A 15279-nucleotide genomic window follows, 5' to 3' on the forward strand; every position below is an offset into this window, starting at 1 on the left:
CAGAATTCAGGAGACACGCATGAAATTGGAGAGATGCTGGCTCTGGGTGACGCATCGGGCCTAGTTCATGGTTAGTAGGGTGGGCATAAGTAGAGGACAGATAGACTTGGTTCTAGGAGGAGAAGAAGCTCTCAGAACCAGTGCTGCTAGGGCCATCAGAAGTAGCCAGCAGCATCCAGATTTCATTTTGGCGAGTACCTTGGGAATCAATGGGATGAGGGGAAAGGTATAAGCATATATTCCGGACCAATGGAAAGGCGAAGAACCGGCATTTGGTATTGGTTTCAAACAGATCCAGCGTAGGTTTCCATGTTGTGAGAAGATACTGTCCAGTTGGTCCTGGTCCAGCTACCACTCCTGGCAACTGTCCTTTGTTCTGCAACGTACTCACTGGCAGAATACTCCAGGAGAATGCCACACACGTCGCAACCATTACCAGTGGTGACCGACTCTAATCTCAACTCTGACTTGGAGATGGAATCCTTACTTACATCTTCCCCCGCTGACAACAACCTCAACGGAGGAGCTGTGCCCTCCAACCTACTGCTGCCTATTTTTAATTTAACTAGGCATCAACTCAACGACTCTGAACTATCCATACTAAACAAAGGCTTATCTTTTGTCCCGACCACTCACACCAACTTTCTTGATCTCCAAACGGAGGTCCTAAGATTCTTCCGTAAGATAAGGCTTCATAGCTACATCTTACTGAAACCCTTGCCATCCAAAAATCCCAATACACCTTTGAGACCACCATCCACTTTCTCCCCCTCCTCCAATATGATACCTCCCGAAATCATTACATTTGAGAAACTAGTACTAAATGATCTTTCTATAAAGGAGAAAGGACGACACTTTGTCCCATACAACATCTCACTGGCGGACAAATCTGCACTTAACACACTTAAGGCTAACCAAGACATTATCATAAAGCCAGCGGACAAAGGGGGTGGGATAGTGTTACAGGAACTGAACAACTAAAAGAAAGAAATCATAAGGCAACTAGAAAACACAGACCACTACTGTAAACTGCCTACGAACCCCACCTCAGAACTCCAAAAACGTATTTTACAAGTGACCAACTCTGGTCTTGATCAAGGTTTCCTGTCCAAGCAGGAACACCAATTCCTCAATGCAAAATCAGCACGCACACCAGTTATCTATACACTCCCAAAAGTATACAAAAATCAGGACAACCCTCCCGGTCGTCCCATTGTGTCTGGATGTGGCTCCATTCTAGAACCCTTGGGTCTATATGTCGACTTCTTTATAAAACAATTAATACCTATCACTACATGGTATGTCAGGGACAGCATGCAAATGATCTCGTTGGTTGAAAACCACCCCTTTGATCCCGAAACGGACACCTTATGTACTCTAGACGTCGAGTCATTATATACAAATATTCCTCAGGCTGACTCCTTACTAGTGATAGAAAACATTCTAGACAGACGTGCCAGACCCCATGCAGTCCCCACTATTTTTATATTACAATTGTTAGAGATCTGCCTCACCAGGAATTTTTTCTTGTTTGATGGACAATTCTATCAGCAAACCAAGGGTACATACATGGGTGCCGTTTTTGCCCCCAATTTGGCGGTACTATACATGGACGCCCTTGAAAATAACTATATATTGTCTCTGCACAATCCCTTCCACATTGCTATCGTAATGTGGAAACGTTATATCGACAACATTTTCTTGATCTGGCGCAACACACAGACTATGCTAGACCAGTTTTTGCATTGGCTGAATAATAACTGTGGGGGCCTGAAATGTACACTTGCACAAATCAAAACTATAACTTTTTTTGACTTGAATATTGTAGATAAAGATGGCCACCTGATCACTAGCTTATTCAGAAAGCCTACCGAACGCAACACATTGCTAAAGTACAATAGCCATCATCCAAGAGCACTAAGGGATTCACTACCATACTCGCAGTTTTTGCGCATAAGACGCAATTGTAATCTTAAAGAGGACTATTTCACCAAAGCGAAGGTACTTCGCTCCAAACTCACGACCAGAGGGTACCCCAAAAGATTGGTACGCAATGCTCTTAAAAGAGCATGGTATTGCCCCAGAGAATGTCTACTTGAACGCAAACCCAAAACACAACCGTATTACCTGTGTCACCACTTTCTCACCGTCATCACACAAACTACATAAAAGCATGCTAAAACATTGGAACGTTGTTAATGCAGGGATATTGAACCTTGAGAGACCCCTCTTTGCTTTTAAGAAAAGTAAAAACATTAAGGACCATCTGGTGAGGGCCGCCCTTCCTTGTCCGCTTAGTACAGGCACACTCTACGAACACTGGGGCCTCCCATGACTAACAGGACACGCTACGTGTGGCAACTGTACTGTGTGTAGATTTACCACTGACTGCAAAGAATTTGTATTTGGTACCATAAAATGGTTTGTCCATGTGATAAGATTTACATAGGACAAACGACACAAAAAGCCCGGATCAGGATCTGCCAGCACAGGAGCAGACTCAGAAGTAAAATAGCCAATGCACCATTGGTTGAACATTCTGAAACCTTTGGTCATATGGAGGACGATATCCATTGGACAATAATTAGTGTGGTCAAAGTACCCCCACGAGGAGCTGACCTTTCTCAATTGCTCAATAAAGAAGAACTCAAGTGGATACTGAAAACGGGGAGCATTCACACGGGCTTGAACCGACTTGAAGATTGGACAACACTGCTGTGACCAACCTGTACATCCCCTATGCAACACCCGGAATGTACTGTTGTTACCGCAATTCTTGTATAATCCAAGAGCTATGCTGATAACTTGCGACCATGTAGTGGCACTTGACCCTTGACGCAATACCCTAAACTCTTTGCTCATAATAACGTGCCCCATATCTGTGACATTTCTGTACAATGTTGCTCATTATTTAATGCCTTTAAACTCTGTGTTTTAAGCAACCTGCACCTCGTTCCCTACATGTCACACTTCACAAATTGTTTTTTGACTACACAAAAATACGGTTTATTTCATCCGTCACGCATTATCAATGAATTGTGAATTTCACCTACGTTACCTATGCATATGTTTGGTTGGAACTCCCATTAATGACTTTTACTATTGACTCAAACATGCATTTATAATTGCACTTCTCCCTCCAACTGTCTATTGTCTCCATGCTATTCTTAACTTCGTTTCCCTTCTCCAAGATGGCCACCTCCATTACAGTGGCCACATGACCCATACTATAATTCTTGCGCGACTTCTAAATAGACGTGCAACCTTCATTAACCACACCGCATCAGACTTACTCTGATCCCCCTGGAGCAAGCCGCTCACTCGCCCGCCATATGAAGCGACAATTCAGGTAAGCGCGCATGCCGCGTCCTGCACCACCGAGTCTCCGTTATCACAGAGCTTTGGTTTTTACTAATAACTGATCCCCTCCTTTAGGCTAATGCACCTGTGACTCGATTGCTGATTATTGCCAAGCATCCCGTGATTCCACTCCCGCATTTAGGTAAGGATCCTACCGTTTTTACGGCCGCCTCAGCCACACTTAATGCGCGCCCCCCTTAATTCACTTGCTCCTCCCCTCCAGGCTGCCTCCATTACCTGCATCATGCAACAAGGGCACCTCTCTTCCGGCCGCACTTGCGAATACACAGACACGGCTCCCGCTTCAGGATTTAATTTCCACCCCGTACAATCACTTGACATATCTGATTAGATATCTTCTCACGGTGTCACTGGTAGCCCTCTCTCTCTACCCCTCACTTCGCAATGCTCCCAATTCACGCCCATAACCCATGTTTAGCTCACCGTGCCTCGCGCTCTCACACGGCCATCGGAGGACAAATAGGTTTCCTCTCATCAGTAGGATTCCCTTACAGACACTTTTCCCTCTAACATGAATATAACATGAATATGTATTGACGCTTAGGCACTGTTCACCACCATAGAGCCTGATAAGTGCAGCACCCACCGATTTTTCATACGCATGAACGCGTTCATCAGCAAATAATTGGTGTCAATCTACCCCAACCTACGGATCTCCCTGGTTACTTAACTGCGTCACCGTCTATAGCTGGCTTTGTAACCTCTGCCAAAACAACTCCCGACTCATCTTTTCTCCCCCTCTTTTCCCCCCCCCTTTTGAATGCCATGCTAATTGTAATGTAAATCACAGGCACAAGGTCTCTCAGGCACCTTATTCAATAGTCCTGATGATGATCCAATATCTCCTTGAGAAGGATCGAAACGCAGTCGACACAATAGTCAACCTTATACACTGATTCTTGCATTTAAATATTGTGTAAAGGTTGCTTTCTCGCATTCGTTGTTTCACACTTTATGTATGTATTTATTTGAAAAAACTGCATAACTGCCTGAGCTCTTTCACTTTTGTTTGTCTGTTGAACGTGGGTCTATGGATACAGGCTTGTATCCCACTGTTATTTGACTCGCATTTTTGTGTTCTGAATTTGATTTAATCTGCATATTAAAATTGCATTTAACCAGCTGGATACTTGTGCAAATATAGCACTGACTGGTGCTATATTCATCGAACTCATACCTCACTTTCTCAGGGACCAATGTCTCTTGTTAAAAAAAACTTTGTTCTGTTGAGGGCATTTGCCACAGTATTCCAGAGCCCTGGGACATGCTCCACTTTTAGGGATATTTCATGGTCCGTCAACCAACTCCAAAGCTCTTGAGCCTCTTGAGAAAGAGGAAGAGACTTGGTTCCTCCCGGTTTGTTGACATAAAGCATGCTTGTGGTGTTGTTTGTCTGAACCAACACTGATGATCCCGCTATTCGAGGAATGAAAGCTTGCAGGGAGAGAAAGATGGCTTTGAGCTCCAGCCTGTCGATGTGCATTAGTCGTTGGGAGGACCATTTCTCCTGAATCTGCAGGTCTTACTGATGGCCTCCCAAACCCACTATAGAAGAAACTGTGGTGATGATAAATTCTGCAACCAGAGGCAGAAAAGAGAGGCCCTGTGAAAGATGCAACCCTGAGCTCCACCATCTCAAAGCTTCTGTCATGCATGGAGTGATCGAGATCACGCCGTCAAAGAATCCCATAGTTTGAATCCATTGCAGTTGAAGCTCTTCTTGCAATGGCCTCATGTGAAGACGTGCTAGAGGTACTAAGTCGATCGAGGAAGACCGCATGCCCAGGAACAACTTGTATTTACTTACTGAAGTGCACCTTTTTTAATAGGTTAAGAGTGAAGGTTTACAACCATTCCTGCCTGTCTCGTGAGAGGAAAGCCTTGTTCTGGGCTGTGTCTAGATCGGCCTCCAGGAACATCACTAACTGGGAAGGACGGACGATTCCACTGGTTTATGGTAAAGCCCAGCTTGTGAAAGAGTGTTAAGGAGGCTTCTGCAGCCCTGGCAGCTTGACGGGCTGTTAAAGTTTTTAGGAGCCAGTTGTTTCAAGTATTGGAATACTTGATGACTTTGGTTCCATAAGGCAGCAGCAACTGGGGCAAATCATTTTGCGAAAATCCATGGATTTCAGGCTGAAGGGAAGGACTCAGAGTGGATAATGGGTACCAGCTACTGTGAATCTGAGGAACTTCTGGTGCTTGCGGTGGATAGGAACATGAAAGTAGGCATCATCCAGATCTAGGGATGTGATGTAGTCTCCACTGCTGAGGTTCTGAAGGACATTGGAGCGCATAATCATCCTGAAAGTTTGATTTCTGAGGTCTAAAATAGGTCTCCACTCCCCTAATTTCTTGTATAGCAGGAAACAACTGGAATAAAACAACTTTTCTTCTTTGTGCTACAGAAACTTCCTCTGTTGCTCCCTTTATTAGCATGTTTGCTTCCTGTTTTAGTATGTGAAGACAAGGGGGGGGGGGGGGGGGTGATCCACTGGGTGGAGTGCTTGGTGGATGTTGGACAATAGCATACCAAATCCAGGACCCATCAGTCCGCAAGTAATGCTGCGTCACTGATGCATGTGATTGGAGATGTTCGCACCGACTGGGGGAGGAAAGACAGTAGGTGCTATTCTAATGCAGTCACTGCTTGCTACCTGAATCATGTCCTTGAGATGGTGGCTTCCTGTGAGAACCCTGTCTGGAGAAACCAGCTGTAGTTGGTTGTTGATATTCTGATTGCTGGTAACCTTGACAATACTCTGGTTGAAAAGACCGGAACTGGTGGGTGCATTGGTAGGCACCTCTATACCCGGGGAAACCATATACACATGCTCCTAGGGAGGGCACCTTACGATACTGCAGGGTCCCCAGCGACTTGGCCATGACTAGCTGTTTTAGTGGCTAATAGAGAGTCATTGATGTGGTTGCCGAACAAACTGTTGCCATCATAAAAGCCATGTCCAGGATTTTAGATTCTACTACTGCACTGGCTAGGTGTCTAAAGCCTGTGGTGGCTATGTCCATGGAACAGTGGATTGTTTCAGCAGCTGTGCATTCTCCTTCTGCCAATATCTTAAGAAATTCCAGTTTTTTTTGTCCTCGGGTATGAGATCCAACATGACCGCAGTAACGGAACACATCTGCTGATCAGAACGGGTAAGAACAGCCAAGGTGTTAGCAGCTCGCACAGTTATTGCTGACATGAATGAAAATCACTTTCCAATACCATCTAAGCGGCGTCCTTCCTTGTTCGGTGGGGCTGTGATGGGGGTTCAAGGATTCTTCGATCTCCGCTGTGCAGCTTGAGAAATTACAGAGTAAAGTTTGTGATGACCCATAAGGCATGAAGGGGAATCCTCAGGTGCTCTGTATTTCGTGTCTATTCAGGGCAATAAAGGCACTACCATGGCTGGTGAATTCATAACTTTAAGGCCCTCCTGCCAGATATGGTTGATGATAGGTATGGACATTGTAGACTTCCTTGATTGTGGCCAGATGAAATCTGGAGGTCAATTCATGAAATTCTCCGATATCCTCCGGAGGGGAGTCAGGAGGATGATTTGGAGGTGGCGATGGTGTGGGTATGATGCAATTGTCCCATTCATATGCAGGCAGTGGAGGGTCCTGAATTTCACCCTCTTCTCAATCATCTTCAGACAATTGGGGATCTTACCTAGGAGGAGCTGGAATGATGGGATGAGAGATCAATCTAGGAGGACGAGGCAATATTGGTGTCGACGGCACCGTAGGTGATGGTGGCATAGCAGTCTGTTCCTCCTGGGGTGGGAACTTTCTCCTGTAGTCTGTTAGCATGGCTTGTGCATACTGGATCAAAGAGGGAGGACTTTGTGGAGATCCCGGTCTAGGAAGGTCAACTTAATACCTGTACGGTTGGTATCGTTTCAGAGGAACCGGATAGTAATGCTGGTAATATTGTTCCCCATCATAGTAATTTTCATCTTCCTCCTGACATTTCATGTTGAGTTCTGAGGGACTATAAGCTGTCCCAAAAGGACAGTCGTTGTCTGTCTCTTCTTTCGTCTTCCTGGAACACAATGCCCATATACCTACGCTCCATCCCTGTCCACAGCTGTTTCCGGAAGAATTTGAAGTCATGGCTGTTTGACCAGTAATATCTCTTCCTCTTTTTCAGAGCCGTCTGCAAGCGCCATGAGACTCTTCTGAGTGATATGTTTGCGCTATACAAATGCCCCTGACTTGACTGTATCCAGTAAGTGAATCTGGGACAAGAATGAGATACTGCCTGGTGATGTGAACTTAGGTCGTAGGAATGCTTTACTCCCTCTGGACACCTGTTGTGGTGGAGTCAACGGTATCGTCGTCTGTACCATTTCTGAGTGGGTCTTAGTCGATGCGGTCGTCAAGGTCGTAGTCTTTTGCCTCAATGGGACCGTCGTCTGAGATGGTTTCTTCGTCGACTGGTGGTGGTGCCGTCGTCGATGAGGTCCTTGTCGACAGGAATGATACAGTCGACAAGTTCGGAGCACTGATGGTTGCCGTAGATCATGTTGGCACAGTAGATTGTCTCGACGACAAAAGGGTAGTCGTTGTTGACGTCCAAGACGTCAACTGTGACACTGACACCGAGAGGGATTTGTAAGTGATTTTATGCCTTGAAAAACCTAGAGGTGGCAGACTCCAATTTTCCCTTAAACGTTGCAGAATGCGTTGGCAAGGCTGTTTCTGAGGAGACTTTGGTATGCTTCTCATTTTTAAGAGCTTCTTTAGTCTGATAGGAGGTTTTAAGATGTTTTTTGCCCTCCTCAGACTTACCCTCAGGCGACCTGGTTCTCTTATGAGATTTGGAAAAGGTGCCGCTCTCCTCATCCGAAAATGTCCTCTGCGTTGTCTTCAGCCACAACAACAGCCGGCCTTCTCCATCTCAAAGGGTTTTAGAAGAGAAAGTGCGGCCAATTTTGTACTGTTTCACCTCATGTTGTGGATAGCAGGAGTAAATGCAAACCTTGTGGGGATCATCAACATGAACTCTTTTTCCACAGGACTTGCAGGGCAATAAAGGCCCTTTTTAAAAATAAAAAAAGAAGGTAGATAGGCTATTAAATTCATGGTTTACACCATGATAGCCTATGTATTCTTCTTATTACTGCTTTATATATAGTAACGTGGGACTCCCACTTCGACACAGAGGAATGATTCAAGTATGTGAATCTATGAAAGATACCTCATTACTGGATAATATGATAAGGACAGTCGTTGTATTGTATGGTATGGCTTGTTACCGTATAGTATGGTATGTTATGTTACTGCATAATATGGTATGATATGGTCTGGTATTGTATACTAAGGTATGGTGTGATGTGGTAGGTCATGACATATTATATAGATTATTATGGTAGGAGTGTGATAAAGCATGTTTTTGTGATATACAACCAAAGAACTGCTTACAACACTGGAGGAAGCTGGCTCTGTATATACTATATCAAAGAAAGGTATAGTGTGCACAGAGTCCAGTGGCTCCACAGAGCTGTAGCAGAGGTAAAGTAGATAATACCTTACTCTCTTTTGTGGCAGTGTGGTTGAGCAAACAGGCTTATCAGAGGGTAGTGTTAAGCATTTGTTGTACACAATCAGGCAAGAAATGATGTCACACACTCAAAGACTGAATCTAGAACCAGGGGTGTGGAATTTAATAAAATATCTACTTGTCCAAAACCCATGCTAAAACAAGTCACGCACTGGCAAAACCAAAAAGCTGACCACCAATGTGAGACCTATGGATTTGCCAATGCATGTTTATTTTTGTTTCCTTTAATCTTATTAAAACTGGTTACACTTGTATTCCATTATGAATATTTTTGGGGAATACTAGCATACATCAACACATTTTACTAAATGATGCTGCATATAAATGGTACCTACACTTTGACAGTACTTTAGCTAAATGTTTTTTCCCTACTTGCATTTTTTTGTGAACATTATATTTTGAAAGCAAAGAATCATCTATCTTGCTTTCAATCTTCTGCAAATATTTGCATCTTATCAGAGAGCGTTCTGGGAGCATTAACCATAGCCTCGTATTGCTAAACTTTGAAAATGTGTGTACTCATTTTTATACTGTAACCAGTCAGTAGTGCAGTGGGAGCTCACAACATTTACTTGGAGTGCTCGCCCTAATAAAGGCTTTGCATTAATGAACCATAAAAAAAAGTCTCAATAACATTAACACAGAGGTACACATATTACATTAACTGCAGACAATGCCCTTCTCTGATCCATAATGTGTTACTGTAAACTGGCAGCCAAAGGGTTTGTGCTGTAGGAAGTTGAGCCTACTTGTCGCAAGGATAAAATGCACATGAAAACGTGTTGCCCTTGCCCCCCGAACAATATTTCCTGGGCGTCGGGCTATAGGAATTCCACATCCCTGCAGAACAATGGTTTGTTTAAAAGATGTTACTTTGTTGTTTTTATTATGAGAACCAACATTTACTTAGTAGCAGGTAAGTGCTACTTTCAATAGAATAATACATTTCAAGATACAGGGATTACTGCACAGCATTCCAAACTGTGTGTCGCGACACGGTACTGAGTCGCGACACGGTACTGAGTCGCCTCCCATGTGTGGGTGTATCGCGCGATGACGACGTCTGCGGGCAGATTAGGGCAAATGCTCTCTTGGACATTGCGTTTACGTTCAGTGACACAGATTGTGTCCTAATCTGTGTTTTCCCAGTTCCGTCGGACAAACACAGATTAGGACACAAAGGCCATGGGGCAGAGCTGCACTGGAGTTAGTCTTGTCAGTGCGCTGCCTGCCACAGCCTGGACCGTGCACAGCTTATTGTGCTTCTCGAGGCCGCCAGGTGTGGAGAGGAACAGCGAGTCCTGGTCCAAGGGGGGCAAAACTGCTGTGTCTGCTTCCAATGCAACTCTGCCTCACCAGGGAGCCAGTGACCTGGACGATAGGATTAATTTAGCTGGGGAATAAATAGTGCATCACCGTTAGCCCCGGAACCTGCAAATTAAATGGAGGGGCCTCCTCGGCGACTCCACCACCGAGCCAGTCTGGAGTTCTCAGGCCAGGGGCCCACCGCCAGTGCACAGTGCCGGAGGGGCCCTAGAGCTTGTGGAGAGAGAAAAGTGCATAACTGCCATGGTTTTAGATTGCCATGTGTGACATTCTCATTATTTCAGTGTAATTTTGAGTGCCATTTCTAGTGAGCAAAAATCAAGCATTGAAGACGAGTGTAACACAAATATCAGAAATGACACCCCTTTGAACAAGGACAAACTCTAAGTTAACTGCTGCAAAGCTTAAGAATAATTGTTAGACGGCTTTCATTTATCTGATTAGCCAAAATTGCAGAAAATAGATAAAGCGGTCTGGAAGACGTGTATAAATATAATCAGCTGAGTGCCTCGCAGACTCCCTCGATTGCCGCCGGCTACATGAGCAGTAAGCATGGCTGCATTGGAAAGCTGCGAGTGGGCGGCACTCATTTAAGTCACATTCAGGCAGGCTTAAAGCATCTTTTCTTTTTTAGACAGATAAGATTACGATTTGAAAAGGTCTGTGCCACCTCAAACTGTGCGGTGGGTGTCGCATGTCTGCCCTTGCACAGGATTTATTGTGGCTTGACTTGTGTGATCAGATGTACTGGGTGTGGACTTGTGTGACCTTGTTAATCACTCCCTCCATTTAATGACAGTTCATGTGTTGTCGAACAGGACTGGTGACATTCTCCGGCTCCCTTCCGATGATGGCGCGCCTCAAAGCCTTTTCTCCTCTTATCTCTTGGGTTGAGTTGAAGAATGCCCTGTTCTTCACCTCCACTCTCTCACCAGTCTCCTTTCTATACCTTTATCCTCCTTTATATGGGCACATTAGTTACCATTGTAGCTGTGCGCCATGAACCTTACGCAGTGCTTTAAATGGAAAAAGAGACGTGCCACTACTGGAAGGGGCGTATCTTCGAGGCTGGCATGTACAAAATCAGCATTTTTGCTACTCTCACTAATGACATGCTTCAGTTCTATTCTTGTAAAGATGCACCCCCAATAACTTGGGGTGTGTCCCCCAGGCGCGGAAATAGTCCTCCAAAACGGGTTTCAAATGTTTGTCAAAAGATTATGCTGGATTCTTCAACATTTTGAAAAAACTTTATTTGTAATTCAAATTCATCATGAGTATTTTTCTCCTTAAGAGAGAGAACCATTGGATTTACTTGTTAAATTCCATGAAACCAGACGGGTTAAATGATCGCACAGAATTCTTATGTTACTTGTAATCATCTTAAGTGCCTTTTGACCCTTGATGCCATATACTTTTTTGTATAGTTACCAATTGCTTTGTTTGTAAGATCACCCCGAAATATGAAGCTTTTCATTTCCTTTTGTATTATTGTATATAGAACCGTTCATAACATCGCTGATATAGATGTTTCTGTTCTCACGGATTATATTGTCTTAACACAATGATATCACGCATTCTAAATTCATCCTTGAGGTCTCTTGAAGTTACGTTCACTTATTTTTTATGTTGACAATCCAACCCTTTTCTCACCCCATCGGGTTAGTCCTTTCTTACTTGTTTGGCAATTCAACACTTGTCCTATTTCTATGCATACTACGTTTCACCACGTCACACGCCTTTAACATTTTTTAACTTCCGCATCTAAACCCCGGTTCACCACCACCACTACGTTCGTGAAGGAATGCGAGAGCACATGACAATGCTTTTCACATCGGGTAAGTGTAATTCCCATCACAATTTTTGAACGGTTTCGCGTTTTATTATTAACGTTTCACCCTACGCAAACCTTGATTCATTCACAATGCCCGTTATGGATAAGTTCACTTCGTAACTAAATCACGTTGAAACTTTCTAAATAGCCGCAATATGTCGTTGGTTCAATCGTTGTCTTTCGCCTCTGGCTTCTGGGCAATAACCCTCACGCGTAATTCACTATTCTCGCATCAACGTTTTTCACTTTTTACCACACCGTTTATGTATTATCACTAACCTGTTCTAAGTCACTCTTTTTTAACGCACGAGTAATCACCAGACCTCACATATAGCGCTTATTGTTCTCTTTATCCATTTTTTTAGAATTCCCCTGATGAAGGCTTATGCCGAAATGCATTGGGAATATACAACAAAAGCCATAATCCCTGCAATGCTTTTGAAGTGAAAAATACTCATGATGAATTTGAATTACAAATAAAGTTTTTTCAAAATGTTGAAGAATCCAGCATAATCTTTTGACAAACATTTGAAACCCGTTTTGGAGGACTATTTCCGCGCCTGGGGGACACACCCCAAGTTATTGGGGGTGCATCTTTACATTTATACACGCCCTATTTCGGAGGACGAACCCCGGAGAACGCTACAAACTACAAACTATTACTGAACCATTAGGTTGTGCACGTACCAAAACCCTTTTTCATTTCAGTTCTATTCTTGTCATCATTGGAATGTTCATTCAGATATGGTGATTCAGCTACCTAGCTGCGTCTGGCAAGGGTGTGGTGCAGGGTCTTACTCTTGTACTTGCATTCAAACTGCTGCCATTCATAATCATTTATTTCCTTTCTGAGGACACGTCTCTTTTCAGTTATACTGTCATGGTATTAGTAAAAATACTTCCAGCACAGAGGGGTTATGTTGGTTGTACATGTCACACTTTTGAAAGGTATGTTTACCAACCATGGTGCCTGCACTCTTCCACTGCCGTAAATAACTGGGGCATGTGTCAATGTGTGCATGAATATATTCTTGTTTCAGGCACAAACCTACCCTTGCTTACACTCAGTTTTGCCACTCAGTTTTGCCAGTCACTGTCTTTGTCTTTGTTAGAACTGATTCACAATTGCTTTATTAACCTTCCAGCTTTCTCAAATTTTCTTGGAAATGCACCATTTACCCACTATTTTTTCAAACATTTCTCGGTGGGAGAACCACCCCGAACCCCCCTCAGGTGTTTCGCCCTCGCTCGCGTTACCGTGTCGCTAGATGAAGATTGTCAAAAAGGTGTGTCACCAACATGAAGTTTGGAAAGCTGTGGTTTACTGGTTTTGTATAAGCATACAAGTTACTTTGAAGTAGAGAACGTGTAATACACTCTTTAGAATACGTGTAATTATTTTAGATTACTTTCTAGTTACTTTACTAGCTTAGGGCAAAACAAACTAATAACACAGTTTAGACACACAGTACATCAGTAATCAGTAAGCAGGACAAGCCCAGCTGTAGACACCAAGTTACTTTTGATGCAATACAAGGCAGAGTCAACACTTAGAACATGTTTCTAAAGGAAAACCACACCATGCAATCCTATAGGGAAAATGAAGTTAGCAATAGCAGGTCAATAAAATGGTTTACAGTAAATCTCTTTTGGGTGCTAAACAAGGGTTCAGCAAGGTTTGGTTCAGCACTGAGACTGCATCACCACTGGGGCAACTGGTTGCAGAGGGTAAAATTCGTACCAGGGCCAATATTAGCCAATGGGGCTAAAGGCACTGCATGTTGAGACTGCTCACAGGCAGGCCAATCGGGCAGGGCTGACAAATTTTGGGGATTTAGGGGAGGACAAAAGGGGACCCAAGGCAGCACCAAAACCGCACCACCAGTGACACAGGGCAGCCGGGTGCAGTGTGCTTACACAGCGTCTGGCTCCCAATGCTGTTCTATGGAGATCTTCAAAATTGGTCCCAGGCTGCAGGCATCTGTCAAGAATCCAGGCATGTGACACCAACAGCCAGGTAAGTATCTTGGGATGCAGGAGGATGCCAGGAAACCTTTGGAACTGGTCGCCAGAAAGATTCACGCTGCAAAATCACAATTTCAGAAATAGCTACGGTTTCTAAACTCTATATTTTGTTCCAATTTCAGAAATACATAGGTGTCTTTCATCCCGATTTTTCACCATATATATTTTCCCAAATGAATTGCTATGGACCTGGTACATAATATAAAACCATTGCAAGATGCTGCTCAGTTATTGGCTCGGAGTTCCTCGGGTTCTTGGTGAACCTACAAGTCCTATATATTCCCACAACCAGAAAGGTCCAGCAGATGTAACAGTATATTGCTTTCAAACATCTGTCATAATTAGAAGAAGTTACAGGTGAAGATGTCACAAATGGCTGTTTTTTTCAACATTTTTAATTTTTCCTATTTTCAACTGTTAGTTTCTATAAAGAAACCTTGAAGGATCTACACAAATGACCCCTTGCTGAATTCAGAATTTTGTCTACTTTTCTAAAATGTATAGCTTTCCAGGATCCATTACTGCTTTCGTACGCATTTCTGCCATTAACTGGAAGAAGGTTGAAAAAATAGCCAAAATAGGCTATGTCCCAGTAAAATGCCAAAACGGTGTAAAAAAATGTTGGTTTTCTGACAAACGTCTGTCAGTCTCTGAAAGCTGGAAAATATGTGATTTCAGCCCCACAAACCCTTTGTTGATACCATTTGCAGGGAAAAAAACAGACGCTTTTATTTGCAGCACTTTTTTCCCATTTTTCCCCCCAAAAAACAAACTTTAGCTGTATTATGGCTAATTTCTGGGTCCCCTCCAAGCGAATCCACAATTCCTGGGTACCTTTAGAATCCCCATGATGTTGCAAGAAAAGAACGCAAATTTGGCATGGATATGTGATCAAAAAGTTACAGGGGCCTAAGCGCTAACTACCCCAAATAGCCAAAAAGGCTTAGCACAGGGGGAAATGGCCTAGCAGCGAAGGGGTTAAAACATTTATAGCTTTCAATGTAATATTAGCGTGTACAGATTTTTTTTAGCTATCTTCCACTTTTGACCAGCATCATTTTCCTGAATTTTCCTTTTCCCAATGATTACACTTTTGTACAATTTGGCGGAGTTAAGGATTAGTGTTTTAGATGAATTGCCAGGATGT

General features: G+C 43.5%; 1 protein-coding gene across 2 annotated transcripts in view; it reads right to left on the minus strand.

Annotated features, from left to right (window-relative positions):
- The window catches only part of LIX1L (limb and CNS expressed 1 like), a 125980-nt gene that overhangs the window by 26636 nt on the left and 84065 nt on the right, over window positions 1-15279 (minus strand). Inside the window, exon 6 of one of the 2 annotated variants that reach the window (XM_085639105.1) lies at window positions 14077-14190. The exons of the other annotated variant lie outside the window; for it this stretch is intronic. Coding sequence (XP_085495231.1) covers window positions 14092-14190 — 99 coding nt within the window. The 3' untranslated portion in view covers window positions 14077-14091. Of the gene's footprint in view, window positions 1-14076; window positions 14191-15279 lie in introns of those variants that run through there. 2 annotated transcript variants of the gene reach the window in all.

This window comes from Triturus cristatus, chromosome 12 (genome assembly GCF_964204655.1).
Source record: "Triturus cristatus chromosome 12, aTriCri1.1, whole genome shotgun sequence".
Taxonomy (NCBI): Eukaryota; Metazoa; Chordata; class Amphibia; order Caudata; family Salamandridae; genus Triturus; species Triturus cristatus.